Source organism: Diadema antillarum, unplaced genomic scaffold, assembly GCF_040938485.1.
Source record: "Diadema antillarum isolate AM-2024a unplaced genomic scaffold, OU_Dant_1.0 seq00001558_RagTag, whole genome shotgun sequence".
Classification (NCBI taxonomy): Eukaryota; Metazoa; Echinodermata; class Echinoidea; order Diadematoida; family Diadematidae; genus Diadema; species Diadema antillarum.
Window position 1 is genome coordinate 1,071,146 of NW_027272284.1, and position 27,988 is coordinate 1,099,133.

Consider the following 27,988-nt stretch of genomic DNA (forward strand, 5'->3'; position numbering starts at 1 on the left):
TTTCTGATACAATGAAAAAGGTTTCTTCGAATATTAATGCAACATGGAAAATTATTAAAGAGGTCCTAGGTAAAAAGCCTGATTCTCCGCCAACGGATGATATCACATTAAACGGTATTAAAATAAATGATCCTAATATGTATGCTAATTCATTTAACTCATTTTTCGTCAATATCGGTCCGGAACTTGCTACTGAAATTAGCAATACTTCTGCTCATTTTACAGATTATCTTTTTGACCAAAATCAAGAGTCTATTTATTTTTACCCAACAAGTCCCAGTGAAATCATTAGTATCACTAAATCTTTAAATAGCTCTAAATCTTGTGGTTCTGATAAAATAAGTATGATGTTATTGAAAGAAATAGTTTATCCACTCGCAGAACCGTTAAGTTATATATTTAATCTTTCTTTATCACAAGGTATTTTCCCTGACCTGCTGAAAATAGCGAAAGTTAATCCTGTACATAAAAAAGATGATCCTCATGAAATTAGCAATTATCGTCCTATTTCTTTATTGCCTAGTATATCCAAAATCTTAGAAAAAATTGTTTATAATAGACTTCTTAAATTTATTAATAAGTATGATTTACTTATTCCCAATCAATATGGTTTCAGAAAAAATTATTCAACTGATTTAGCACTAATACAAATTTATGACAAAATTACGAGTGCTTTTGCAAACAAAGAACATGTTGCAGGTATATTTTGCGATTTGAGTAAAGCATTCGATACTCTTGATCATTCTATTTTACTCACCAAACTTAGTCATTACGGTATTCGAGGACAAGCACTTTTATGGCTTAAAGATTATCTAACTAATAGAAGACAATATGTTATTTTTAATGGTTGTGAATCTGACCCCCTTTTAATTAAATGTGGTGTTCCTCAAGGCTCAATTCTAGGCCCATTATTATTCCTTCTTTATGTTAATGATATCATAAATACATCCTCTCTTCTCTCTTTTGTTCTATTTGCTGATGATACGAATATATTTTATTCTCATAAAGATCTTAAGATTTTAAATGACACTTTAAATATTGAAATTAGTAAAGTATCAAATTGGTTTAAGTCTAACAAACTTTCTTTGAATATAAAAAGGACTCATTTTATTCATTTCAAACTTCATTCTCATAATGAAGATACGTTGATACATATTAACATTGATGATATCCCATTAGAAAAGAAAATGAATTCAAAATTTCTAGGAGTATATATAGATGAAAGTTTGACTTGGAATGAGCATTTACATTATGTTACAACGTGTATTTCTAGAAATATAGGGATAATTTCCAAGCTGAAGTTCTTTCTTCCTCGTTCAACTTTATTTCTATTATATAATTCCTTAATTCTCCCATATATAAGTTATTGCAATGTTGTATGGGGTACTTGCGGCTCTACCAAAATAAATTCTATATTTAAATTACAAAAGAAAGTTATACGTATTTGTACAGGATCGCATTTTCTGGCTCATACAGATTCTTTATTTCATGAGCTTAAAACATTGAAGGTTTTTGATTTGAATATTATTCAAGTAGCAGTAATTATGTTCAAATATATACATCATCAACTTCCATCATCGTTTGATAACATGTTTAGGTTCAATACTTCTGTCCATTCGTACCCTACTCGTATATGTAGAAATTTCCACCTTTTGAATCCCAAATTATTAGTGACACACAAATCTATAAGACATTCGGGTCCGGATATTTGGAATAATCTCCCAGATAATATAAAGTCTTGTTCAAGTATTTATTCTTTGAAAGCTTCACTTAAACGATATTTGATACAATTATATTCTCCAAACCAATTGAGCTAACAAATATGTATAGTATAGATTGTCATCTTATTGTCAATCTCAATTTTCTTCCTACAACTGCATCTTGCACTCTCACCTGCAACTGCACTGCACTCACCTGATCACCTTCCTCCAAGAGAGTTATGTCGTTGGATAGTCATTTTATGAGGCCTCCATCCATTTCAAGCTTAATCGCTTATGATGGTGGTCTCCTGCATTCAATTATCTCTGTTGTTTACTGAAAAATACTGTATATTTTATTTTATGTTTCTGTGTATCTACGTTGCTCAATGCAATCACCTATGTGAATCTATTTATGTACTGTTATCGATTTATTTCACTGCACTTGTTATTCTTTGTCTTTGTACTTTTTGAAGTTTGCATTCAAATTGCATCTGATTGAATGCAGAAATAAAAGCAAACAAACAAACAAATAACGTAGCAACCCGTGATATGGCGAGCATAAAAAGTCTTTTGGTCCAATACGTGTGTGCTCCATTCTAAATATCAGAAAGTTATTCGAGAAACTTCATCAAATCACAATTTTTGTCCCACTTAATTCACCCCGCTAGCTCTCCCTATCTTTATGGTAGTATAGACTCATACATGTAGGGCAATGATAACAGAATAAACAAAGGAGATTACTGATAGATTAAACAAAGATATAAACATGGAGCTACTATAACTACTACTAAATACTACGTTATTCCGAAGGTTCGTTAATCCGAAACACAAAAATTCTCCGTACCTAGAGGTTCGTTAATCCGAAAATGAAAAAGGGTTCGTTAATCCGAATATTTGTGGCGTTATTTCGAAGGTTCGTTATTCCGAAGATTTGTTAATTCGAAAATGAAATTTGGAATAACGAACCTTCGGAATAACGAATCTTCGGACTGGAAGAGCCTTCGGAATAACGAACCTTCGGATTAACGAGCTGTAACCGTATAAACACGTAAGTTCACTACATTTTGAAAAAAAAAAATGTTAACCCATGCACATGGACTGTTAGGTCACCGGGTTGCATCACACACTACGTACGTCTTAACAATAATGTGAGCATATGGATCGTTGCGTTACTAGTACTTTACATGGCCGGCGGAACCGTGGGGGCCGTGGGGGCTCAGGCCCCCACACTTTTTGTGCACCATACAAAGAAATACATAAGGTGTCATCACTTTGGGCCCCCACAATTTTTTTTTAACCCGGAAGTACGTAAGTGGCACTAAATAGAAATAGATAGAGATCTTGAAGTGTGCGGAGCGCGGTAAGGTTATGTTTTTCCAATGTAGACTTTTTTATTCGCTTTTCAGCTGAAGAAACCCAGAAATGGAAAGGGTGAGAGGAGCTGAGGACCTTTTTTTTATTTCTTTTTTTCTTGTTAGCTCATGAAACCCGGAAGTAGGCCCCCACGCTTTTAAAAACGTTCCGCCGGCCCTGCTTTATTCTTCACGCGACCTAGAAGCACACTGCGTACGTTTCTTTTTCTTTGGTTACTAAATCTTCATAGCAACGATTTCGAGGGTCACGTAATGTGGGTGGCGAAGGTAGGCTACTTGCACTGCGTCCGCATGACGTTCGGGCAGACGTTGAGCATGATAATAATGATAACAACAATAATGACAATAATAATAATAATAATGATAATAATAATAATAATAATAATAATGATAATAATAATGATCATAATAATAACAATGATAATATTAATAATGATAATTATTATCGTTATTACAATATCAATTATAATTATAATAATAGCTTTTGTTGTTATTGTGTACATAATGCACTTTTTATTTATTTTGGGCCGAATAAAATGAAGTGTGAATTGCATTGAAAATGGCGAACAACAAACAAATAAACACATACCACAGAGCTAGATAAAGAATACAACTGTTTCGAACATTATAGACTGCAGTTTTAGAAACCTCAGTATGAGAGGAACAGATAACTCTGTTATACGATTCATGTATTTATTTTCTTGTTCATGAACATACAAAATAAGAGACAGTGGGTCGTCAGTAGGCCTATATACGCAATAGCCCGGCATAATCGCCAGAGAAAGATTGCCTAGAGGCTATCCTTATTTTTGCTCCTAAACTTGATCCTACTTGTGCTTACAGAATACCACTTATCTTAAGATCTCATTAACATCTAATTATATCTAATTAACATATCAAGTTACGCCCCTATCCTAAGCTGGGAGAGAAATAGGGATCCCTGACGTCACTATCCTATTTCTCCTCCTACGCGCAGTGTTACAGAATACCAATCGCGTATTTAGGAGCGAGAGCTGTCCTAGGATCCTTACAGAATACCACCCCAGGGTCCGTAGGCGGCAGAGATTCACACGCGCGAAGTTCTGTTCGGTGTACACAGTACGCAAGCAGCGATATGTGTGTGCACACACTTTTCTATTCAGCGCTTTCCACATACGGTGCGTACGCGTTGCATCGATATCCCAGCTGAGTACAGATAACATGGCACATGATATGCGACGTGCATTTGCCATTTTTTTACCCATTATTTTTTCCCACTGTGAATTCGTACTTTCTAAGGACGTTTTCGTATTTTCGTATTCCCTTTTTTTCGTAACAAATACAAATTTTCGGAACGGTTGGCAGCTCTGCAGTAATACATGTAGGCTGCGCGCTGCGCACGGCTGCAGAAGCACATGCATATTGACGTTGTTGGACATTATACGCTTGCCAGTGATCAAGACTTACGTTGTTTTGCTGTAGCAATGACAATAGCATGGTTACAAAACTTGTACGTTGAGATGGCAAAAGAACGTATGCTTTGATTAAACGCAAATTATTCTAAAAATAAAGGGTCTAGTGAAATCAATTTGCATTCACTGTATTGCTGACACTGTTGGTCCTTCTAGGGTAAGATAAGAAGTGTTAAACGAAAACAGAAAAAGAGCTGTAGGTTTACGAAACTTCAAAATCGATTTACTGGAAATGATGTTGGATGTAGATACGTTGTTTTGCCATCTCAAGGCCAGGGATATCTATCTCCAGAGATATTCATATGGGCATACTGTTTAAGTGTATCTTCATATACATTGCAAATCTATGGATGTTCCACCCTTTTAAGCTGCCTGTCTTCTTGTTGTTGTTATTGTTGTGTCTTTCACATTCAAGTTTTATATTTCGTTTTGTTTGATATGAGTCTCATTCAGATAGTAATAGACAACAGTAATAATGTTATTGCACCACAAGTTTCCTTTTTGTTTACACATTAATATTCATCAAACATGTGAGATTCATTCAATCTGGCCAAGCACAAAAAAAAAAACAAATAACTTGTGCAAAAATATCCACCTTCACATTACATCCATGATATCATACCAAACTAGAGTAGTATTGCTAAGCAATAATAGCCTTTTAGAGTGTTGGCTTTCATAGTTTCTAAATCACTGAAAAAGAACAGGTCCAAAAATAAAAGCATGATCTATTAGAGAAGTGTGAAGTGACATCAGAGATGAGATGACATCATCATTTCATTTCTTTGGTATGTATGTGTGATTGTCACTAATATCACTGCTTCATGACATTATGACATATTGTCAGCATAATCATTTCCCGTCTAATATCTAGGTGTGTGCTTTTACTGGTCATGTTATATCACCTTGTATCGCTACAAAGTTTTGTCACCTGCACCACCTCACATTTTACTACTACCTTGATTGTTTCTAGTCAGCAATAAAATAAATGGTGATATGTGCTGCGGGAACTTGCAAATTGCGGTGAACTGGAAGTTATGCATTATACAGTGTCACAGACCAGGTTGTATAATGCATACTGCTTTATGATCACTTGAACAATGCACAAAATTTGTCAATGAGAATGCAAGACTTTGCAACTTTGCACACTGCAAATTTCGTTATCTGCTTTGTTCCTACTGAAAATTGTCCCTTGCATCACCCTGAATCAAAAACTGTAAAAATGTTGACAATGCATCACTTCGCATCAACCTGAATTTTTAGCATTCAGTAAAAACATGCTCTACAGTACTCTTATGTAAAAAAAAAAGAAGTTACAATTGGATTTTTGCATCGATAACTTCCAATATGATTTAATCATCTAAATGCTACTTCAAGGTCTTAAAATATACCATTTTAGCTACATTATGCAGAAAACCCTATTCAATTTGGTTGAGGGGTCACAGAGATATGTGGATCATTGTAACGTATGTCATGGGTCTAATTCTTCCAAGTTACGCAATTGGATGCTCTTGGAATGTGTGAACACAATGGACAGAACTTGGAGGGAAGGGATTCCTGACATACTCTACAAAACTCCTTATTTCTCTTTGACCACTGAAGCAAATCGGATGGGGTTTTCTGTAAGTTGTGGGTAATAAGTTATTATTTCATTCCCTGTAATTGTATTTGGATTGATTCACTATTTTTAGAGTCATCATTGTGGAGAGTCCAGTTGTAATTTTTTTGGGGGACATACGGTATGAAACTTCACCCTTCTAATTGATGGATTGCACTCTTCTCATTAAGTTTACTCAGAACAGGAAGTGAAGTTAACAGCTCACCCCTCCGATGGCGTGATGAAAGAAGGTCAAGCACTCTATCTTGCACACTCCACTGACTCGTCTCAAAAAGGGCTTCAGCGTCCGCCGCACCATCGCCCAGTGCAGCATGGGAATGGGTGTCTGGCTGTCAAAATCTCCCAGAAGACACTGCATTTCCTGCTCTGTCAGTCCCCGAATGGAACATTCCAGGAGACACAGGGCCTGATGGGATATGAGATATGGGATTTTAAAACAAAAGCAGACAAATGCTCTTCATTGACATAGATAAACACTAGTTATTCAGTGTTTGAGTAATCATCATGATAAAGAAACTCGAAGCAAATATGCAGCAGCACTGCACTCGGGTGGCATGTCCATTAATTTTTTATCATGGCTATTACTAAAACACTGCATAATCAGCTCTAATTTCCGTTGATGAATTACAATTTGTTAATCAGTTGTAATCAAAACAACTTGATGCAAGAATGAAAAAAAAAAGAAAAAAAAAAAAGAATTTCATTCTTTACTTTAAGGCATTAGCTCCCGTATGGCATTCATCAAAGAGGGTCTTGAACGGAAAAAGACCCACAGAAACTGGTACAATACTTTTTATCATCAAACAGTCCTGGTGGTACAGTACTCAAAGCGCAGAATTGATCTGAAGAATCCTGCAGATCCAGCAGGCGAAAGTCTTTTCAAGCAAAGGTAATTTCCACCGAATCTGAAAAAAAAGGAACGTTCAATCAGGACTGGTGGTAATAAAAACATTAAGTTTGCTGTTTGAAACTTCGAAGACTCTCAGAAAGGGCATAAAAGTTTGTTGGACGATTGACCAGAATAAGAATGGGCCTCTGGCTCTCAAGATCAAATCCAAGTGGAACCCATGGAAGACCAGCTACTGCAGCTGAAATATGGGCCATCCAACCATCTCTTCAACTGGAAAACAAAACAAAGAAATAAGACTTTGAAGATGATGGTCACCTTGTCCACTAGACCTGTTTCATCCTCCTTGGTGAGGCGGCCCAGAATGTCACACACCAGGCCCTCCAGAGTGTCCGGCAGACTCTGAATCCGATCCGTCAGGGTCTCAAACTTGCCAAAGATTCGCAGCTCCTCGCAGGCTAGGGCCAGCCAGAGGGCATTCTCCGCTCCGTTGGAACGTGTCAACAGGTCTAGCTGCCGACTGTCAAGTTTCTGAAAAATAATCATGAAAATAAACACAAAAATATGCCATGACTAAATTCCAAACTGAAGGCAGTGATAGAAGAATGCTTTCTCTATGTGATACATTCATGGGAATGTCTGCTTTTGTGAAGTCCTACAGTGTATATCTAAAATCATATTAATTTGAAAAAAAACTAGTACAAAGACTTATTGCAGAACATTTAAAAGACTACTGGTCCACAATTAGATATCCAGATAATATCTTCAACAACTTGCCTGGCAAGCCTATGCTTGCTCATTCTAGAAGAGGATTGCAAGGACAACTAAAGAAAATCTGTGATGTTGGGGGGGGGGGGGGGACATTGCAAAAAGGCCTGTTGTAATATGTATGATCATGAAACCTCATTACCGAATGGATATTTATACCTGGCAGAATACAGACACAATAAAGACTGAATACAAACTGAATACAGACTGGATACAGACTCAATACAGACTCAATACAGACTAAAAACAGACATAACACCGACTGAATACAGACTAGATGTAACAGATTTGATACAAATTTAATACAAACTGAATACAAGTCTATTCAATGCAAATTGAATACAGACTGAACACAGACTCAATACAGATTGAACACAGACTAGATACAGACACAAAATACAGACATGCACATCAAACTGTGCCACTAGAAATGAACAGAGAAAAGTACACAGAGTGAACGCAGACTGAATAATTTATAACAGACTCAATACAGATTGAATACGCACTAGATAAAGATAGAATACAGACTAGATACAGATTCAATACAGACACGTTCATCACACTAAACTCTAGCTGCTTCTAACCTTGTTGTACTGAGCAAAGTAATTCTCAACGATGTCTACCCGTGAGGAATAGTCCAGGTGGTTTAGTGTCAGGTACTGCATGGAGGGCACAGCCTTGTTGATGTCTGACATTGTGTCAGAACCCTCCACAAGACTGAAGACCATGTAAACAGCGCCCTCAAGTTCTGCTGGAATCCAGTCTGACCACTTCGTGTCTTCAAGCTCTAACTGTGGTGCATCAGAAGGATATCAAGAAATACTATTAGTGCAGAAAAAAGTTTTCAGTGTTTCATTGCAAATTTTACAAAAATTCTGTATTTCTTGGAGGAAATTACTTCTTACCAACAAGTTCCAACATTCAGAAGGTAAAATATTGTGACTATTTTTTGAGTGAAGATAAAACTAGAGAAATTCAACTGTTGTGCACTGCCTACTATTAAGATGCCTTGCTTTTCATGGAATTACTACATCTGCCAAAGGAAAATGGTTGTTTTATACAAATTTTGATGAAACTCCCCAATTTTGGCCACTAGCAGACGATTAAACTCAATCCTTTCTTGCATGCAGAAAATATTATCAAATCCACTGTTGTCCATTACACCAAGTAGCACTATCATTTGACTTCTGGAGAGTAGCACTTATAGCAAGCATAATACACTAAACTTTGGTGACTATTTACCTTGGCAATTGACCTTTCACCCCTCTCATTTCAGGCAATTAATCACTGATTTCTTTCTATTTTTCTTACCAAATAGTGTTAACCAAGGGACATTCACAGTTGAAATAGTGGCTCAAATGTCACAGCTTTAAAGGCAAAATTTACCATTTGTAGATGAAACCAAAACCCAGCATTAGTGCTTTAAAATGGTTCTAAAATGTGTGTTAGGGATAGAAACAACCACTGTAGAAATTTGAATCTGTTTAATCAATGTTAAGTATTGTTAAATATACACTAGAAATATCACTTAAGGTGATTAATACCCCCGCCCCGTGACGACAGTCTTACCCAAGGAATGATCTTTCCTTGATCTTCTGCCATTTAAATGCCGTTACCATGGCAACGCAGCTTCCGACACGTCCGAAAAATATGTCTTGCACATCTTCCCACCAAGACTATTGTGTGTGTCACATTTCATAAGCTTTTGTCAAAAACTGAGGAAGTAGTTCAATCCACAAGATCTTTCCTTGATCTTCCGCCATTAATATGCCATTACCATGGCAACGCAGCTTCCGACACGTCCAAAAAATATGTCTTGCACATCTTCCCACCAAGACCAATGTGTGTACCACATTTCATGAGCTTCAGTCGAATACAAAGGAAGTAGTTCAATCCACAAGATCTTTCCTTGATCTTCTGCCATTTATATGCCGTTACCATGGCAACGCAGCTTCCGACACGTCCGAAAATATGTCTTCCACATCTTCCCACCAAGATCAAGGTGTGTGCCACATTTCATAAGCTTTGGTCAAAAAACTGAGGAAGTAGTTAAATCCGCAAGATCTTTCCTTGATCTTCTGCCATTAATATGCCGTTACCATGGCAACGTACTTTCGGGTACTGTCAAAAAATGCGTCTTGCACATCTACAACCAAAGGCACACATCTGTACCAAGTTTCATGGAAATTGGGCAAAAACTGAGGAAGTAGTTTGCAACACAAAATTTTCCATCATTTTGGCTCATAATATGTGAGCTGTTACCATGGCAACATACTTTTTGTCACTGTCAAGAAATGTGTCATGCTGACCTATATCCTAAGACAAACATTCAATATGAATTCCATGAGAATTGGAAGAACACTGATGAAGCAGTTTTGCCATGAAGCATTTTGCCCTATATTTTACCAATAACATGCCGTTACCATGGCAACGCACTTTTTGCCACTGCGGAAATATGTGTCTTGCACATTAACATATTCAGATGAACATCTGTACCTAATTTCATAAAAATTAATCAAAAACTGTGGGAGGAGTTCGCGACGCAAGATTTGTACCCATTTTTGCCCATAATATGCCATTACCATGGCAACGTACTTTTGGGTACTGTCAAAAAATACGTCTTGCACATCTACAACCCAAGGCACACATCTGTGCCAAGTTTTATGGGAATCGGTCGAAAACTGAGGAAGTAGTTCGCGACGCAAGATTTGCAATGGACCGACCGCCCGACCGCCCGACCGCCCGACCGCCCGACCGCCCGACCGACCGCCCGACCGACCGTCCGCTGATTCCTATATACCCCCTTCAAACTTCGTTTGGCGGGGGTATAAATATATATGAACAGTGGTTATACGAAAAATATTTCCAGATTAAACCATCTACAGTTAAGGTTTATGAAGAAAAATACTGGTATCTCCTTATATTTTAGGCTTTATTGTGAAAATTGTATATGGTAGGATGTTTTGTGGTACAACAGACTGACTCATATGCATGAAATGTGGTAGCTTGAACATTTTTAAATCACTGCTCCCAAAAGTAAACAGGACCTTTAATCTGAGGAGAGTCACCTTTGACCTTATTCCACTATATGTTCATGCAAATGATTGCCACTTTATTTCTACCTTCTCTACAAACTTACACACTGGACATCATGAGCAGAAGTACTGACAGAAAATTACTTCTTCTTCTTTTTTTTTTTAAAGGTACGACTTTTGACTTTGACCTTCACTAGTATCATTTCACAGAAATAGCTGTCTTTTTCTCACCTGTGTTAGGTCATCGATGACAATAAGAAGCTGTTTACCGTCTTCCATGACGGTCTTCAGAAGAGATTTGAACAGCGGGATCACTTCTTTTACAGATTTATCGTGAAGACCTGGCAATCTTTCATCTAAACACAAAGTGATAGTGAAGTGTTATTAAAAGTTTTACTACAACAAAGCATAAAAGGACACCTTCTGTAACACACATATCAAAATGCCCTTGTATGGTGACATACATTGTAAGTCTTAAGTGCCAGATGATTTTCTCATGTGTTTAATTCTGCAGTATCAAAACGTGAAATACTTTTACAAATAACAAGCAAACAAATTTAAATGCTCTATTATCAATCTATACATCCTGCCAAATGAAATGTGGGAAAATTTCCACGTCACTTTTTACATTATAGTGGCCATTTCTTATTTCATATGAAAGAGTGATTTCCATGGAAATTTAAGACCACATGCAGTCATGTTCTTTGTTGTGGTAACTTTTGCTTTTCCTCTTTCATTGACCATATCAGGCGTGATTACACTCGACATTTTACAAACACAGCAACTAAGCTCTGGATACATGATGCATAGGACCTACCTTTCATCTGCGCACATTGTCACTCTATGATAAGCAGCTACTAAATTGACTGGTTCATTGTAATAGGCAAAGATAATCATTATGGAAAGCAGCACAGTGTGTATACTCATTGGGGCATTTACAGATTGCTGTGATGTATGTACATGTAAGTAAATCCTAGCATAGCCTAATACAACCCATGTGCACATCTGGTAATGAAGCATACTATATCTTGACACACACATTCATTAGCATTGCAACAGTTCCAAGAATGGATTAGTAGCCCAAAATGAGGACACCTTCAGATCTAGAGAGTTTCTGTGACAGCCGTTGATCAATTAATAATGTTGAATATTGTTTGAGACAGGGGAAAAGCTATAAGCGTACATCTGTATATCAATATGAATTTTCAGATAAAGATATATTGTGAAAGTGGAAAGTTTTGAAGTGTTGAAATTTTTGTATATTTCATGCAACCAGAAACTAGCGTAAAAAAATATGATCACAGGAATATTTTTGCTTGTTTTATGTACCATTGTGTATGTCTTGATTCCGCGTAACTAAAAACACACGAAATTCATCTAACACTCAGCCAAGCCCTTAAAATTACTCATGAGAAAATATGCACTTTTACAGTACTGTGTATCTTCAAGTGCAATTTCAGCCATTTCTACAGGTGGACTTTATTGAATGCAGTAAAATCAGACAAATGGAATGGCATATGTTTTATCATAACCACACACCGAATTCCAATATTTTCATCAAAGAGTGACATTGGCCAAATATGCAAATGAGCAGTGGCGAGAAGAGGGGGTCAAATGTCACAGCTCACCTTCGGCGGGGGCCATGTGCCGGCAGAGCCTAGCGAGGAGCTTTGATAGGCTGAGACTGTCCCCGCTGCAGCCAATCATGTGGTAGAAGACGTTCAAACCAGCCTATGAGGAGACAACATGCAGCCACTGTTTACAAATACACACTTGACCTTTGAACTTTGAGATTGACAAAATGGATGGATTGACATGCTACCAAGGCAAATTTACACACCTTAGGAATGTGACTACTAGCTAAGATCTCAAACCACAACCCATGTTATCTAGTAGAGAATTCAAATTACTACTGATATCGATCTCCCATGTCAATGATCAGCAAACTAGGACTTTGATACTTTGCTGAATGAACAGCTCAGGTATTTCAACCTGCTGTGAATACCTTACAACCTTACAAACGCATTGAAAGTATCAACAACAGCAAAAATACCCAAAACAAAAACAAGAAAGTCCAAAAGCAAGAAGCTTGGCATGCAAATAAGACTTTTACACCTGTAATTTTGATCACAAAAGTACCAGCAAACACTTGTAACACTTGTCATTATTTTCTGAAAGATAATTTTGGAGTGATAGCCTTGCATGCAAAAGACAAGCTAGTCAAAGAAGAAATGTTTGCATCCGCATTATTTTATTTAAATGCAATGAACAGCAAAATGGTATACCTGTTATCAATCAGAGTAATTTTACTACACATTTTTTTTTTCATATTTTGCAGGATCACATTGCTTTCACTATGACTACAGAAATTTCAGAAAAGAAACAACCATGGAACAGCAAGTATAAAGAATATGATTACATCAAATTTGCATAATTATGAACATACACAACCAGTTTGGTTGAACATTTGTCACACCTTTATTAACAGATAATACCAAATTTCACCTCACAACCATGATGAATAGTAATGGTCGGGAGACTGTCTTATCAGCAAATTAAATTTCAGCATCTCTATCAAACCTAATCGCTAAGCTTCAGGCTAAAAAAGAAATGGAAGCAAATCGAAGTAAATCCACAATAACAATACAGTTTTGTCAATATTCCACACTAAATGAGAAAGACATGTGAGGGAAAATGTGAAAATATAAGATTGCATACAGTGTCACCACTCCAGATGAGTAACTTGAAGAATTTTTAGTTAAAAAAAGGAACAGCTGACAGATGTGCTACCCATGCTGCCATGGTTACAGCATATATGTGACCCACTACAACAAAAGGATCCTGAAGTCAAATCATCAAAATCTGTAAAAACGATCAGATTTATGCTTTCAGCATAATTTTCCAGTCTTATGTATTGTCTAACATCTGCCGAAATTTCGAAGCTAAATTATCAAAGGAAAGGCCAAAAAACAGCGTTTTTCTGGGCCATGAATTTCCTACTTTCAACGAAACAAAAACGTGTCCAAAGATTTGGATTTAGCGCCGAAGCTATAGACTCCGCCCCAACCAACGAGGGTCCTGGGAGTGATCTTATTGGTCAGTGCATGGCATCCTGGTTACTGATTGGTCGTGCGTAGACTGCTGGCGCTAAGCTTGAATGAACATTGCAGAGAATACTAGAAGCATACTTTCTATTGTCAAGCAGTGAAAGCTGTCTTGCCTCGCCTTGATCATGATAGCGTTGGAAGAAAAATTTTGAAGGCTGTTTTCTCCAAACGCTTATTTCCTAAACCACTGGAAATGCGCTTATAAAATCATCAATATCTCTGTAATCATATACTTTTATGAAACATGTTACATATGAAATTAAAAGTGGAAGAGTATGGAAATAATGTCCTGTCATTTTCAGAAAATTGTCCTTCCCCGACTTTCTGATCCTTTCGTTGTAGCGGGCCATATATATTTTCCAGGCCTACAGTGTAGACCGACAAAAGACAGACGTTCCCACCTGCTTTGCCTCGATGATGAACCGCGCCATCAGAGATGATTTACCCGCACCAGACTTGGCTACCACAGCAACGGGAGGATGGATGCTCTTCTCTTCAGATCCATCCTTCACAGCCTCTTTTTCACTTTCTTCCTCTGAGCATGGAAGATAAAGAATCACCACAAACAAATGAGTGATAGTTGTGAAAACAAACATTTTGCAATTGTCTGATGAACGCATAAGTGATAAAAATCTATGAAATTTCAATTCAGTTGGAAGGGAAAACATGAAACTACAAAGCAGATTTAATTTCGTTATTGTAAACAATATAATCTAGTCAACTTCAAATAAATGAAGTTAGGAAGAAAATTGACCTTGCTTTTATGTTAAGAATGCTTTTACTCAGGAGCTTGATCAAACTTGATGTTTTACCTAAATGAGTGAATAAGATCTGTCCTGACTGTGAGGTTAATTCCTATGACACCTTTGGTTTTAGTTCAGCATTTATCAAAGAAAATGCAGTATTGGTGGAAACAAAGACATTTTATCTCTATGGAAAATGCAGCTTGTTTGTTTCTTTTTAATCATTTTGCAATGTCTACCAAAATTGAGTTTTATGAGAAATCATATAAAATTTCATAGCACATAATGTCCAAACTGAAACCCATGATGACTGAAATCCGCATATTTGAGACTACCTGCAAAAAGACGAAAAAATTATTCAAAAATTCATACAAATTCCGGGATCACTATCAAAATTTGATCATCTGTTCCATGTGCCATTATCAACGTTTCCTGTAAGTTTCATCCAAATCTATTCACAACTTTCTGAGTTATTTTGCACACAAACAAACAAACAAACCAACGGCAACAAAAACATAACCTCCTAGGCGGAGGTAATGAACAGATACCTGAATCTTTCTCCAGAATTCCTCTCTGTGCATAGCAGGAAGTATTCCATTCATCTCCAAGAACTTTATTCTCATAGTCTCCTTTTCCAGACACAAAGTTATGCAGGAAAGAGATCTCTCGCTCACGTCCAAAGATAAGTTGACCCTTGTGACCAAGATAAAGCTGCTGTTTCTCATTTTCTGGAAAAAAAAAAACAGAAATAAAAAAAAAGAATAAACAAAGGGGGTTTATTGCAAAACTTGGTGCAAAATATACAGTCAAAAGAAATACAGCCTTCTCTGATATTCTTGCTGAAATATAACATGGGTGAAAATAAAATAAGGCAATTTCCAGAAATCAGTGCTACAAAACTTTATAAAGGTATGCTTGCTTTTCAAATTTTCAGACAGAATGAATTCATACAATATGTGAAAAGTTACATAATTCACAATGAAATAAAATTTCCATCATTAACTTCTCTGACATACTATTTTGAGGAAGTGATTGTCTTCAAGAGATAAGCTCATGTGGTACTTTCTGTGTACTAAATTTTCTGGGAATTTTCTGTTCTACTTTCAATTTGCTTATATTCTAACAAGAGTCCACTTTATTTCAAGTATAATCTTGATGACTGAAAGATATTATTACCTGGAATATATAGATTAAATAGATAGATAGACAAGACAGTTATTATTTCAAGGAGAAATTCATCCTGAGGTTGGATCCACAGAGACAAGAGTGTAATGGTTGAGTACCACCACAAGTGATATTTTGTTTATAGGAATTGTTTATGAGTGATAGTACCTGTCTCAGATTATTGTTATATGCAAATCATTGTGCACAAGAAATCTCTCTTTTCAGGATAGATAATTTGTCTTTCTGTCCTTCCATTTTCCACTTTCAATTGTCATTCCTTTAATTACATAACCAAGTAAGAAATAATCTCACATCCGCATCTGGGAATCTACACCCTACAAGCAATGCTTCTATGTAGATTCCTCATATTTCACATGTTTTATTGTCTTAATAAGCTGTACTTGACAATTCATCCAGTCTTTTGTATTGTGATGTTTATGTTTTATGTATTTGTTGAAATGTGGAATATGGAACAATAAAAAACAAAAAACAAAACTTTCAAAGTCCCTAAAAACCTCACAGCTACACCTAATTTTGATATTTCCATCAGCCTGAGGGTTACATTGAAATTTACAAAGGTACTGTAATGTGAAAGTGTGCATTTCTACCTAATGACCCCAAATATACCCAAATTACCCCCAAATCTACCTTGCTCTTCTGGAGTCAGCTCAGCAGTGTGCGTGGGATACTTTCTGTCGATGGCAAACTTGAAGAACTCTAAAACTTCCTGTCCAAATTTCTCCAGTCCAATCAGCTTCACCTGAAAAATAAAATCATTCTCTGACCTATACATCATTCACACTTTCATTTTGGTTGCCGAGATTGGTATTATGCCAAGATAAAATCATACTAGTGTGCCCTTATGATAGCCTCGGCATGAAATCATGAAAACCACGTCTCACAAAAATATCTGTGCCATCTTCATCCACAAAAAATATCTGCACGCAAAGATAGTAGCTTTTACAATATCTAGAACTATATGTAAAATAAGGAATAAAGGAATCTCAGCAATTGTGGTTTTTCTCCATAATTTTCCACTCAAGTCCCACCTGTTCTCATTCATCTAAAAATTCTAATTTCTAACCACTGTTAGAAACAGACGCTGTAAAAATGTTGTCCCTTAAAAGTAAAGTCAGGTATACAGAAGTATGCTGTTATTACCATGACTACTTGATTTAAACTGGGTAAAACTCACAGAGCTTGTGTCTGAAGGGTCGTACTGACAGGAGTAGACGTGGGCTTGGTCTGGAAACCGGCTCTGAATCTTAGACCTCAGTTTCTGCACAAAGAGAGAGAGAAATATGATCATACCAATGAAGAGGTCAACTGTATACTTGATGTCCAATAAAGGACTCCTTTGAGCATCGGCTCTTGCTACAGTGTAGGGTTGACGGGGTGATTCTTCTCGTGAGTGGAGAATACTGGCAGATAAATGATCTACAAAAAGACAAAGATGTTTAACCCGTTGAGAACGGGCTGATTTTGCTGCAACACGCATTTCCCACAGACACTTGCCCAAGTATAATCGGGACTCGTCCTCAACGGGTTAATGTAACGACAGATGGGTACTGAGGATTCTATTTTTACAGATCATATATATACAAAACTATTATGTGGCATTTTCCATCACTTTTGTACAAATGTATTTATCAACCTGAGAGTTATCTTAACATATAACATATATGCAACTATGCTTGTGTGTATGTTAGTAAACAATAATCGTTCAGTGTATGTCAGTCTTCTTTTAACCTGTTGAGGACAAGTCCCAAGTATACTCGGGCAGGTGTCTATGGGAAATGTGTGTTGTAGCAAAAGTCAGCCCATCCTCAACGGGTTAATACTTTCATAGAGAGCATTCCTGGGATGCTCCCACTCCAAACAAAATCTTGCTGTGTTGTTTAAAGTATTCACAGATATGCAGTTGCAGAAAAATGATGGGAAAAAAAATGATGAAAAGATCTCAGTAAGAAAGTGAAAATCAACACAAAATAAAACTAGGAGACAATGTGATTGCCAGATGTTTTGAATGGCTTCATAAGGTATTATGAGTGGAAAATCATATGTTGTCTAAGTGGAAACCCATATATATTGTTCATCTTTTACAAATAGGAATAAAAATCAGATTTTCATTGCTCTCTTTTCATTTCCCATATCAGCAAGAATAAACAGGAATTGCGCATCCTTTACACGGAAGCAAGCCTTGGATTGACATGTGTTAAAGTATTGGAAACAACTCTATGACTCTTACACACAAGATTGCAAACTGCAAAATGAGAGCACAAATAGATTATTGAAAAGTAAAAGACCAAATTATATCAGTGGCAGAGAAAAATATAAATATAAATATAAATATAAATATAAATATAAGGAATACAACAGCTATGGAGTCAACTCTATCTTGACTTTGGCTCCATCAAATTTGCACAACACACTACAATCTTTCCTAACTGATTCATGCAAGCCAGACAATGTTCTACTGTAAAAGTGGAAATTTTCGCAGTGTTAAAATTTTCGCGCATTTCGCGCAACCATAAACTAGCGCGAAAATAAAAGCATGTGAATATTTTTGCTTGCCATATGTTCCTGTGCGTGATGTTTTGATTCCGCAGATTTAAAAAGATGCGAAACTCTTCTTACCCGGCCAAGCGCGAAAAATTAGTCGCGCGGAAATATCCACTTTTACAGTATATCCAAGGGCATGGAACGTAAACAGCACCTGCATTAACCTGATGTGTGTAATAGACAAGATGAGGGGGGCCCACATCCAGTTGTAGTACCTGGTAACTTACATGTATCTGGGCTCGACCAAGTTCCGTGGGGTCAGCAAACTTTAACCTGACATCTTCTGGCATGCCCTCAACCTCCCTGAGGAAGTAGGCGGCGTTGCGGTTGCAGAAGCGGTAGGCACCATGGAGGATCTCCATGTGGGTGATGGAGGAGTTCCCCACCCAGTCATACTTCCGGGTGATGTCCTCCGGTACATCATCCTCGCTGGGAATCCAGCCGTACCTGAGTGGGGTAAGATATCACAATGTAGAACACTGGTGCTGGTCAGATGGTCCCAGACCAGTAAAAATCACAGTCGGACCAGCAGCTTTTCAGGAATTGCTGATAATTTACTGGTCCGACATGACAGGTAAAATGAAAAAAAAAAAAATTCCTGGCCAGATTGAAAAAAAAAGTACAGGACCAGTACATGTAAATGTAATGTTCGGACCAGTTGGGAAAATGGCTTGATGCGCAGCCCTGGATATTAACAAGAGTGATGTATGCAGACTATCTGGTCTTAGTGTCACAGTACAGCACTACTCACAGCACAGATTAATTCATCCTTTATGTTTCAGACACTTTGCTTAAATTGCCAAGCTTTTTTATCAGCACTGAGTAAATACTTATCCATCCAAACGTGACCTAAAATTGTAGTTCAATATTGCACACTGGCACTGGTCCGAAAGTCCAGGACCAGTAAAAATCACTGTCGGACCGGTAACTTTTTCAGGTATGAACCAGTAAACAAGGAAAAGTAGAAATTACGCGGTGCGTAAAATATGTCCCCGCCGGAAGTAGCATTTAGTAGCAAAATGTACAATATCGGTAAAAAATCAAGGTCAAAGGTCAAAGAAGTCAAAGGTCAAAATTCTGTGTAGGAGTTTTGAAGCCCTCACCAAGTGCCATCACAAAAAGCAAACGGAATCGAAATCGGGTTAGAAATGGCGAAGGAGTAGCATTTTGTAGCCAATGTACAATATAGGTCAAAAATCAAGGTCAAAGGTCAAAGAAGTCAAAGGTCAAAATTCTGTGTAGAAGTTTTGAAGCCCTCACCTAGTGCCATCACATAAAGCAAACGGAATCGAAATCGGGTTAGAAATGGCGAAGGAGTAGCATTTTGTAGCCAATGTACAATATACATGTAGGTCAAAAATCAAGGTCAAAGGTCAAAGAAGTCAAAGGTCAAAATTCTGTGTAGAAGTTTTGAAGCCCTCACCAAGTGCCATCACATAAAGCAAACGGAATCGAAATCAGGTTAGAAATGGCGAAGGAGTAGCATTTTGTAGCCAATGTACAATATAGGTCAAAAATCAAGGTCAAAGGTCAAAGAAGTCAAAGGTCAAAATTCTGTGTAGAAGTTTTGAAGCCCTCACCTAGTGCCATCACATAAAGCAAACGGAATCGAAATCGGGTTAGAAATGGCGAAGGAGTAGCATTTTGTAGCCAATGTACAATATAGGTCAAAAACCAAGGTCAAAGGTCAAAGAAGTCAAAGGTCAAAATTCTGTGTAGAAGTTTTGAAGCCCTCACCTAGTGCCATCACATAAAGCAAACGGAATCGAAATCAGGTTAGAAATGGCGAAGGAGTAGCATTTTGTAGTCAATGTACAATATAGGTCAAAAATCAAGGTCAAAGGTCAAAGAAGTCAAAGGTCAAAATTCTGTGTAGAAGTTTTGAAGCCCTCACCTAGTGCCATCACATAAAGCAAACGGAATCGAAATCGGGTTAGAAATGGCGAAGAAGTAGCATTTTGAAGCAAAATGTACAATATAGGTCAAAGGTCAAGGTCAAAGGTCACAACTGAAATTCTGTGTAGAAGTTTCAAAGCTCCCATGTAGTGCTATCATATAAAGCAAACAGAATTAAAATTGGCTCATAAATGACAGAGAAGTAGCAAATTGAACATTTTGATCACACACGGACGCACAGACAGACAGACAGACGGACGGACAGACACACGGACACACACACGTACGGAGCCCGTTTCATAGTCCCCTGCTCGAACTCGTTCGGCGGGGACAAAAATGGAAAAACTGAGTACCTACTGGTCTGACAGACAGGTTGGACCAACAGAAAATAGGTTAGTGTGCAGCCCTGCCTAGTTGTAGATTGGACCTAGTTAGTAATAGTCCATTGAGGAATAGCAATGTACCACAGTCCAATAGAAAGGCCATTGAAAAAAGAAAACACAGCAAACAGAATGTGCACAGCATGGAATATTTAGCATTGTGATCATTTTTCACAAATTTTCCTGATCATAGTACTCGCAAGAAGTATATAAACCACATACAACAAGACTAATTTCTGCAGCTTGGATAAATTGCTTGTATGCAAATAAATACAGCTCTCTTCCTCTGTATTATGACAAGGCTATTTGTTTGATTTGTCAAAACTAAACAAGTGATATTAAAAGCAGGAGGAGAAGAGAAAAATAATGACAAAGTCTTCACACACTATGAACCTAAGAAATATTCCATTGTTATGTGAACAACTCACTTCAAACACATATTCATTCTTGAAACAGCAACAGAAAAGTTCGCACTTGACAAACGGTGCTGACGGATGAGCATATAACGTAGAAATTATATCGGAGTAAACATATGGATATATGAATCGCATGTGTGAGTTTGAGTCAGTAAGCTTAGCATGTCAGTACAGAAACTCCTGAAACTTACTGCTAATGAATTGGGATTACATAATCTCTCTTATCACCACAGTATACCAAGAGGACCTTCCTGCGGAGTACAGTAGCTACATCTGTGTAGGTTTAATTTGTCCTTCTTTAAAGATGATAAAAAGTTTTGGTACCTCAAAAGTTTCCTTGAATTTCCTTGTCTTAGTTTCATCACATGCGCACAAATTTCAAATCCATCAACGGATAAGATGTTTGTGTGCGCATGCGCTGGCCGTAGTAGTCAGTGTAGTAGCTCTCCCAAGGTCCTCTCGACCGAGTCACATTCAGTCATCAATTCGAAAAGAAAGGGACTATTGGCAGAACCAAATGTTGTTCGAAGCCTGTTTTCAATACTTCAACTTAATTGGTAAGTCTTCAAATCGAAGAAATTTTTGGATTTTAAGTTGCCATTTAGCCGCGATACTAATTCTGTCATGATCCTGAATGCTACAATACGAAGCCCCATTACGCTATGCGTATGGGGCTGCTGGTCGCAGTTAGCTATGCGTACAATGGGCTGCACGCTGCTGGTCGCAGTCAGTGGTTTCGTACAATATTTATCGACGCCGTACGGCGACGGCTCTCTGGTATGAAACCATTATTGCATGATTACTAAGTCATGAGAGCACTTTGGGGCGAGTAATTCTCATAGACAACGTACTTTAACGTGAAACACAAACCAAGACAAGGAAATTCAGGGAAACTTTTGAGGTACCAAAACTTTTTATTATCTTTAAATCATAGGGAAGTTTTGGGGAAAATAAAGCAATTAGCGTCAGTAGAAATATGTGGCAGGTCACCCCCAACTGTGCAACAATATTGGTATATTGAAAGAAAGATATTATTCAGATGGGTGAAGGTTCAGTTTCTTAATTTGCAGATCAGCAGTTGCAATCTTAAATTAACAAATTGAATTTGTAGAGGGAGACAAATTGAAGAAACTCACACCTGAATATTGGTATATTGTTACAAATAAAATGTTATGATCATAACTGGCATAAATGGGACTGTATCTCGACCAACCTCTCTCCCAGCATGTTCAGGAAGAACGCCTCTCCCTCCGTGTCCTCATGACACCGGTCAATCTCCTCCATACAGGTGCAGAGGACCGTTCTGGTGGTGGAGTCCCGAGGCACGCCCCACCGGAGGTCGCACTCTATCAGATGGATACTCCTCTTTTCACACCACTCCTTAAGCTCTGGTAACACCTGTCAGATACATTAACCAGCCACAACAATTAACCCGTTGCATAAGGGAACCTGGTGGCCTGCATTAAAGTCTATGGGCATTTCAGAATTCAGTACGTAACGGGTTAACTCTGCCAGGGAAGGAGGAGATTCAAGGTCAAGTTTACCTGTGGGAGCAGTGATTTAAAAAATGTTCAAGATATCATATTTGATGCATAGTGTAGGTCTGCTGTCTCACATAACATCCTACCACATAAAATTTTTCAATAAAGCCTAAAATACAAGGAGTTATCAGTATTTTTCTTGGAAAACCATAACTGTTGACGGTTTTGTCTGGAAACATTGTTTTTTATTATAACTATTGTTCACATTTTGTGTATTTAACAACACTTAACATCGATAATACAGATTCAATTTTTAAGAGTGGTTGTTTCTATCCCTAACTCACATTTTAGAACTATTTTAAGGCACTAATGCTGGGTTTTTCATCTGCAAATGGTAAATTATGCCTATTAGTGATCATTGGCATTGGTTTGTCTGTTTGCACAATAACTCAAAAAGTTGTGTACAGATTAAACTGATATTTGAAACTTGCATAATTTACACCAATGTTGGGCAATTTGTCATCAGTTGCAATATAAGAAATAACAAAAATTGATACAGGACTCGAATTATCAATTTGAACAAAAAGCAGCTATGAGAGAATCTTTGTGTCATGTAGCCATTAACCTGTTTGAAGGAAAAAGCAGATAAAATGCTATATAACAACATGTTTCCCATAGAAACCTACCCAAAATGTCGAGACTAGTCTTCAATGGGTTAACATGACAGAACTGAAACTAAACTGTTCATCCCAAAAAGAGATAGAAACTTAAAATACTGGGCCAAGCAATAGTGTAAAAACGATGGAATAGAAACTATGCATGATAGCATGGCCATATCAAATCTTTTGGGGGCATACAACTTCTTGAAACCTCACAAAGTACATTGTAATGTATTTGTTCAAGAACACACAATGTCTTTGTGCATGCAGAAGTTGTCTTTTGACCACTACTCTGTGGTTTGGTTCAGACTCCAGATGTTTTTGCTGCTTGTCTACAGAAGTATCACACAGAGTATTACACACACACATACATAATACCAGTATAGTCCATGTGTACATACAGACTATGAATTATACACATTTTAATTGGGAAGAGTGTATTAAACAGTAATTGTATTGTATTGTATTGTATTGTATTGTATTGTATTGTATTGTAGTATATTGTATTGTATTGTATTGTATTGTATTGTATTGTATTGTATTGTATTGTACTGTATTGTATTGTACTGTATTGTATTGTATTGTATTGTATTGTATTCCATTGACCTTTCATTTGCTGACTATGGTTATCACATCATAATGTGTAGCATACCTTCCACTGGAAACTATTAAAACACAGTGTTTGCACATTTTACTTTCAGAATTCATCACGCAATGAGGAATGTAGGAAAGCTTGTATACCATAAAACATTCCACATTGCCAGTGCTTATTTGCTCATTCAATCTATCTATTGCTTATTCTCATTTTGTCTTCATGAGAAGCTCTTTAACTGGCATTTCAATCAGTCTTGTCAACAAGTAATCACACAAATAAACAAACAAACAAACAAACAAACAAACAAACAAACAAATCGCAAGTGCCCTATAAAGTTGACAATATAAAAATCTGCCTTCACAGAGTTAGAAGGAGAGCTAACGGATCGAACACAGAGAGAATTCGGCATAAACCATTTCCGTGCTATGGGCTTTCAACAGTGTAGACAATCTACGCACCAGTTTTCTGTGCCAATCAGCACTCAGAGCACACCAATGGTTAACCCTATTAAGTCATGATGTTATACCTTCTTCACCAAGATCTCTCTCTCGTTCTGGAAGTCATGGAAAGTCGATGACACAAAAAGCCGGACGACCTTCCATCCCGTCAGGGCCAGTGGGGTCTTTGACTTCGACAACTTGAAGAGCCGACACTGGTCGTCGATCTCGCTCCAGACCTCGTGGACCACCTCAGCAACCGTCTTTGCGTCGGTCTTCCACGGCCATGCTGGCACTCCAGGCTCGGCATCAACCACTTCTTTGGTAGGCACACCATGAGATGCTTTGGTGTATGAGAAACAGAATGAATGAAAGACTTACAATGACTGAATAAAGGAACACAAATGCATCAGATAGATCAATATGATAATTTTATAGCATGCATCCCTAAATGAATGAAGATATTTAGACAAATTAACAACTAAGTACATGGATGGCTGTACTTACATGGGGTGTACCATTTACTTTATACTGTAAATAGATTTTTTTTAAATGTCATTTGATATAAATTGATACATGATTACATTGACGTATCAAACTAGAAAAGCACTCTGAGAGCGCAGACCTCCGCCAAGCATGCAGCTCATTTCCACCACTGATCTTGTTCTTCATATAGAGATATCAGTGATTTCCACCTGTGCTGAAAGTCACCCAATTTCCAAATATAGAAGCCTTGTTATGTCATAAACCCTCAGCTGCACGGCACGCCTCGTCCTAGCAGAAACTAGAGCACGCACATTAGTGCATGCATGCAAACCTCAAATACGCACAGGCTGACAGTGACCCTACTCCAAAATATCAAAAATCCTTTATAAATTCCCCAAAAATTATCAGATCACTACCAAAAGTTAATTGTTTGTTACTTGTGTCATTCTCAAACTTTTCCTGCAAGTTTCATCCCAATACGTTGACTACTTTTTGAGTTTTTTGCACACGGACAAACTAACTATAAACTAACTAACAAACAAACCAACGGTAACGAAAACATAACCTCCCCCTTGGCGGAGGTAATGAGAAGACAAGAAAGAAATAGGACATGATGACACTTGCCCTGAAATCCATTTTCTCTCTTTCTGGCTTAATCCATGTGCTGGATGATTTGCTTTTCAGATGCTGATACTGTACACGCCAAATATTTTGCAAGGTTTTTATTTTCGTGAATTTCACGAGTCAGCTGATATTCGCGAAATTAAAAACACATGAAAATATTGACTCTAATGCCGATATGAATGTGACGTACGTAAGATACATTTCTCCATTCAGAACAGGACTCCACGATTGGGAAGTTAACCACTCACGAAATTGTCGGGAAGTCCCGATTCGTGGAAATTTAGTCTCATGAAATATATGGTGTATACAGTATGTTAGATGGTATGATGAATCCTTAATCTCATAAGTTTCTATATCACATTTTACAACAGATACTTTTACATACTCGAGTTAACATTTCTATAGCATTTTGTCCACCATCAACCCAGCAATAGGATGACATGAGTCGGTAATGTAAATTTGAGAAAACTTGATTGATATCATTTTCCCAAAATGAGGGCAATTTTTGCAGAAAAGGAGTAAATGACAAGGAGAAAATGGTGATGACAGTAACTAATATTGCTGCCATTGGGTTGGGCTGGTGGGGGGATGATGTATGATTATTGTTATGATTACACGTTTACAGAAGACTCACCATGAACACCATGAGTGATGGTGCGACTTTCTTCCTGGGATACTGGGTTCCCTTCATTATCCACCTCAATGGGCTTCTCATCTTTGTCCACCTCTTTCTCTTCTTCCTCATCATTCACTCTTGCCTCCTTCTCCATCTCTCCATCCATTCCTCCTGATGGTTGACCATCCCCCGCATCATTCTCAGCTTCAGAGTTTACTTCCATCTGTGTCTTGCCACTCCCACCTTGCACCCCCTTTCCTACCGGATCGCCCCCCTCCACTGACTCCTTGGTAGGAGGGACCGGTGCTACTTCACTGGTATCATGACTTTTAGAAGGATTTCCCTCCTCCATTGGTCTCTTTTCCGGGAGATCCTTCTGTTTAGACTCTACCATCCCCTTTTCCATGTTTTCTTGAGTTTCTACCACCTCCGGCTCCTGCTCACGATCACTGCTTCCTTCCTCTCCGGGCTCTTTGTACCGAAATGATCCTCGCTTACTAATGTCCGCCTCATTTCCTGGAAGCTGATTGGCTGCTGATCTGGGTCTGGATGTACCCACTCCCATGGTGGTGATTGAGGCTTGAGTTGACGCTTCGGAAACTGAAACATGACATATAACAGGAAGGATGTGGTCTGTTGTCATTAAGCAATGCAAACAAGTAAACGGACCAACCATAAAAGTTGAGGAACTTTGCAGTTGGTGCAAGCTTTGTCTTGAGGTTGCAAAAGGTCTAATTTTGTTATCCCTACACCAGCCCGAGTGATATGAAAATGCTGCACATATGATCAAATTGAAAATTGTACAACATGAATAATTCTCTGCCTAATATTTCACTGAGCAAATTTAGAACAATTGGTCCCAAGAAAAGGTGGGTCCCACCTTTCATTAGGACCACTTTGCTTTACTTTACTTATCTATCTCAGCCATTTCAAACCAATTTTTGTAAACTTTTGAATCCTCTTTAGAATTGTATGCTCAATATTTCATATCTTTAAAAGTGGTTTCTAATCAAATCTCACAAAAAGTCTGAAAAAAAAAAAATCTGAATACCCATCTCAACCAAAACTATAATATCCTTTAATATTCACATATTGTATGCTAAATATGTATTCTTTAGCAAATCTACAGATGTGGCGGATGGGGGGGGGGGGGGGGGGGGCACACTATATGCGCCCCCTTTATTTTTTGTTAAAACAAAAGAAATAAAAAGAGAGTGTCAGCTGATGAAACCCGGAAGTGGCACTAGAAATATTCCCCCCCCCCCCATTATTTCCTGGATCCGCCCCTACAAATATACCTTTAGGCTCTATTTAATACTCAAAGACTATACATCTTGTTTTTACAAGGCCATTATCAAAATCAAGCAACTGTTTTGATGGTGGCCTTCAACATTTTTTAATCATCATTTCCAAAAGATAAATGGCATGATTGCATGAAGGAATGTTTAATATATTCAGAGGGCTCAATTACAGCTCTACATGTAGCTTCAAATCAGCACTTTGTTAGTAAATTGCTTTTCTGAGAGCTAATTAGGCAGGTTAATCAACAACCATGACAACAAGCATTTCAGCGGGAAAGTCTTACACATATCAAATGCACATGTAGCTCTGAGGGGACCTAATTGCCAAGTTAATGACAAATTGGTATTCTGGTGAACATCAGTTGGCGGTGAAAGTAATGACACACCAAACTGTACTGCCACTTGTTAACCTGCATTACTTAGTCTCCAAACATGATATGTGACAAGTCAAAACTTCCAAGATCAGCTACAATTGGCCAATCATGGAGCTCATAACAGATTGCACAACTGTGGGAACATGCAAGTAGCAAATTCTATAAACAAAAACTGCTTTACAATCAAAGAGAGCTCTACACTAGGTGTGTAACAACCAAAGTACCTGCTACTTAAAGTGAAAACATAGTTTTGGTAAGGGTTTGAGAACCCGTCTGAGTATGGCACCATTTCATATTTGCTTGCAATATATCGAAAGAGTCTACCAAGAAACTAATACCTGGCTGACGCGATTTGCCG

At 37.7% G+C, this 27,988-nt stretch overlaps 1 protein-coding gene across 1 annotated transcript in view; it reads right to left on the reverse strand.

The window, feature by feature from the left end:
• The window catches only part of LOC139710702 (telomerase protein component 1-like), a 47,560-nt gene extending 21,011 nt beyond the window's left edge, over positions 1 to 26,549 (reverse strand). Inside the window, exons 1-13 of the mRNA XM_071622622.1 lie at positions 25,974 to 26,549; positions 24,319 to 24,572; positions 22,271 to 22,455; positions 18,593 to 18,812; positions 16,999 to 17,082; positions 16,452 to 16,563; positions 15,188 to 15,367; positions 14,298 to 14,431; positions 12,418 to 12,520; positions 11,021 to 11,145; positions 8,339 to 8,545; positions 7,305 to 7,517; positions 6,345 to 6,545 (exon numbers count right to left, since the gene is read on the reverse strand). Of these exons, the coding sequence (XP_071478723.1) occupies positions 6,345 to 6,545; positions 7,305 to 7,517; positions 8,339 to 8,545; positions 11,021 to 11,145; positions 12,418 to 12,520; positions 14,298 to 14,431; positions 15,188 to 15,367; positions 16,452 to 16,563; positions 16,999 to 17,082; positions 18,593 to 18,812; positions 22,271 to 22,455; positions 24,319 to 24,572; positions 25,974 to 26,520 (2,565 nt within the window). The 5' untranslated portion in view covers positions 26,521 to 26,549. The remainder of the gene's footprint in view (positions 1 to 6,344; positions 6,546 to 7,304; positions 7,518 to 8,338; positions 8,546 to 11,020; positions 11,146 to 12,417; positions 12,521 to 14,297; positions 14,432 to 15,187; positions 15,368 to 16,451; positions 16,564 to 16,998; positions 17,083 to 18,592; positions 18,813 to 22,270; positions 22,456 to 24,318; positions 24,573 to 25,973) is intronic.
• Positions 26,550 to 27,988: the final 1,439 nt, after the last annotated feature.